The following is a 1,995-nucleotide window of genomic DNA, read 5'->3' as shown; positions in this document are numbered from 1 at the left end:
TGCAGATGAGAGAGCAACAAGCTTGGGTTATTTCTCCTCCTCAGCCTTCTCCTCAGAAGCAGATTCGGGACTTTAAGTCTTCTTCAAGGCAAGGGGGAACTTCAGCTCCTGTTGCACCTTTCTCACAGGAATCTCCTCGCTCTACACATCAATCTCCACAATCTTCCAACAGGAAGAATGCCTCTTTTCACATTAAAATGCAAAGGACTCCTAGGCCAAATGAACTGAAAATAACGCCTCTAAACCGTACCTTGACTGCCCCACGGTCTGTGGACAGCCTTCCCCGTTTGAGGAGGTTTTCCCCCAGTCAGGTTCCCATTCAGACCAGATCATTTGTTTGCTTTGGAGATGATGGTGAACATGTAAGCGAACCTCAGTTAAAGGGAAATCTTTTGAAAGAAGTCAAGCCTACAGAAGAGGTAGCGAAAGAAGAAGGACCAAAATTGCCAAAACAGGGCGAGCAGAAGTTGGAGGAAAAGGAGATTAAGCCTATTGAATCTAATGTTTCTGAAGTGTTATCTCAGCCTATCACAGAAACTGTCTGCCTCACCCCAAATGACGATCAGCTAAACCAATCCATTTTACCACCTCCAGCTCCCAAAACTGCTAACTTAATTGAAGTTTCCCTATCAGATTTGAAGCCACCAGAAAAAAGTGAGGTATCTGTTGAGAAATATGAAGGTGAGAGTGATAGAGAACAGTTTGAAGATGACCAGAAAGTATGTTGTGGATTCTTTTTTAAGGTAAGAGAACTAGTGGATGTGTATGTCAGCTGTTAAGCTTTGTTTAAATCTTCAGTTGAAACGTGGATGTTGCTGATGATTGAAGTCAGAGCAGATAGTATTGCAACTCTAAATGTGCAGACTTATATTCTGGACTTGATTAATTTGGCATCGTAAGAGTGGTGAGATTCTACCATTTTGCAGTTCTGAGCATGTCAGAGTATCCCTTTCCATGCATAGTTATGGAAGAGTGCTTGGAGGTCTTGGTGAGGAAGATCCATGCTGAATGTAGATTTTTTTAACCTGTGTTTTGGTGATCTTGATTAAACGTGCTCACAACTCACCATCACTTCCTCACCTCACTCCCAAATTTAACTAAAAGTTTTTGAAGTACATAACAGCCTGCATTTTTAAAAATTATTCACATTTTTGAGTTGCACTTTGGAGAGCCTTTTTTCCTCTCTCAGCTGGCTAAGGAAGTGTAAGTCTGCTGAGACTCCCTTTTGAAGTTTGTATTTGGGAGCACTCCTTGGAGACTTTTTATTAAAGAGCTGTATTCAGACAGGCTTTTAAGTATAATGCATATTGTAAGGCAGTGGTCTAGACTTATTTCCATCTTAGAATACCCCAAAATTTTGTATCATGTATCTAGATGGACCTAGCTTGTCTGGAAGCATTCCTCAGTTCTAACAAAACACCTGGCTTGCTCAGAAGTTACTTTTATATGATGCATAATTATTGGGGTTTGTGATAATTACCTTCATGTCCATACATGTAGACTCTTCCGAAGCTGAAAGAAGAAGTTTATGCTATGTGGGATCTGACTCGAAACTAAAATATCTCACTTAGCAAGTTTTCTCATATCAGTGTTGAATTTTGTTTGACTCAGGAAGGAAAAATTCCACTATGAAGTTTTTAAGAGTCTTAAGAAAAATCTTCAAAAATAAACTTATTCCAAATACTGTAATATTGACAAAAATATTCAGAAAATATTTCCCAAAAAATTGGGGTTAAAAGGTCCAAAAAATCCAGAAATGGGGAGAAATTCCTGTGGGAAAATGGAAAAAATTGAATTAAATTCTGAATTTTGGACCCAAAATTAACAGGAAAATTCCCAAAATATTCCCAAAAAAAAGGATAGGATACCCAGTGTACAGAATTAAGTGTCTAATGACTTAGCAAAATCAGTTGCTGAATTTTGAGATCTTAATATTTTTGGTCCTTTTCCTTCACAAACGGTTTCTAGGACGATCAAAAGGCAGAAAATGATATG

The 1,995-nt window shown here is 38.5% G+C and overlaps 1 protein-coding gene across 1 annotated transcript in view; it reads left to right on the top strand.

Moving 5' to 3' along the window:
• Window positions 1–1,995, top strand: part of CAMSAP2 (calmodulin regulated spectrin associated protein family member 2) — a 76,824-nt gene that overhangs the window by 67,670 nt on the left and 7,159 nt on the right. Inside the window, 2 exon segments of the mRNA XM_031059192.1 lie at window positions 1–743; window positions 1,969–1,993. The exon segment at window positions 1–743 is cut by the window's left edge and continues 11 nt beyond it. Coding sequence (XP_030915052.1) covers window positions 1–743; window positions 1,969–1,993 — 768 coding nt within the window.

The sequence above is a fragment of the Geospiza fortis genome, unplaced genomic scaffold (assembly GCF_000277835.1).
Source record: "Geospiza fortis unplaced genomic scaffold, GeoFor_1.0 scaffold229, whole genome shotgun sequence".
Taxonomy (NCBI): domain Eukaryota; kingdom Metazoa; phylum Chordata; class Aves; order Passeriformes; family Thraupidae; genus Geospiza; species Geospiza fortis.
The sequence above is the reverse complement of the archived record's forward strand: the minus strand, read 5'-3'. Positions and strand labels throughout refer to the sequence as shown.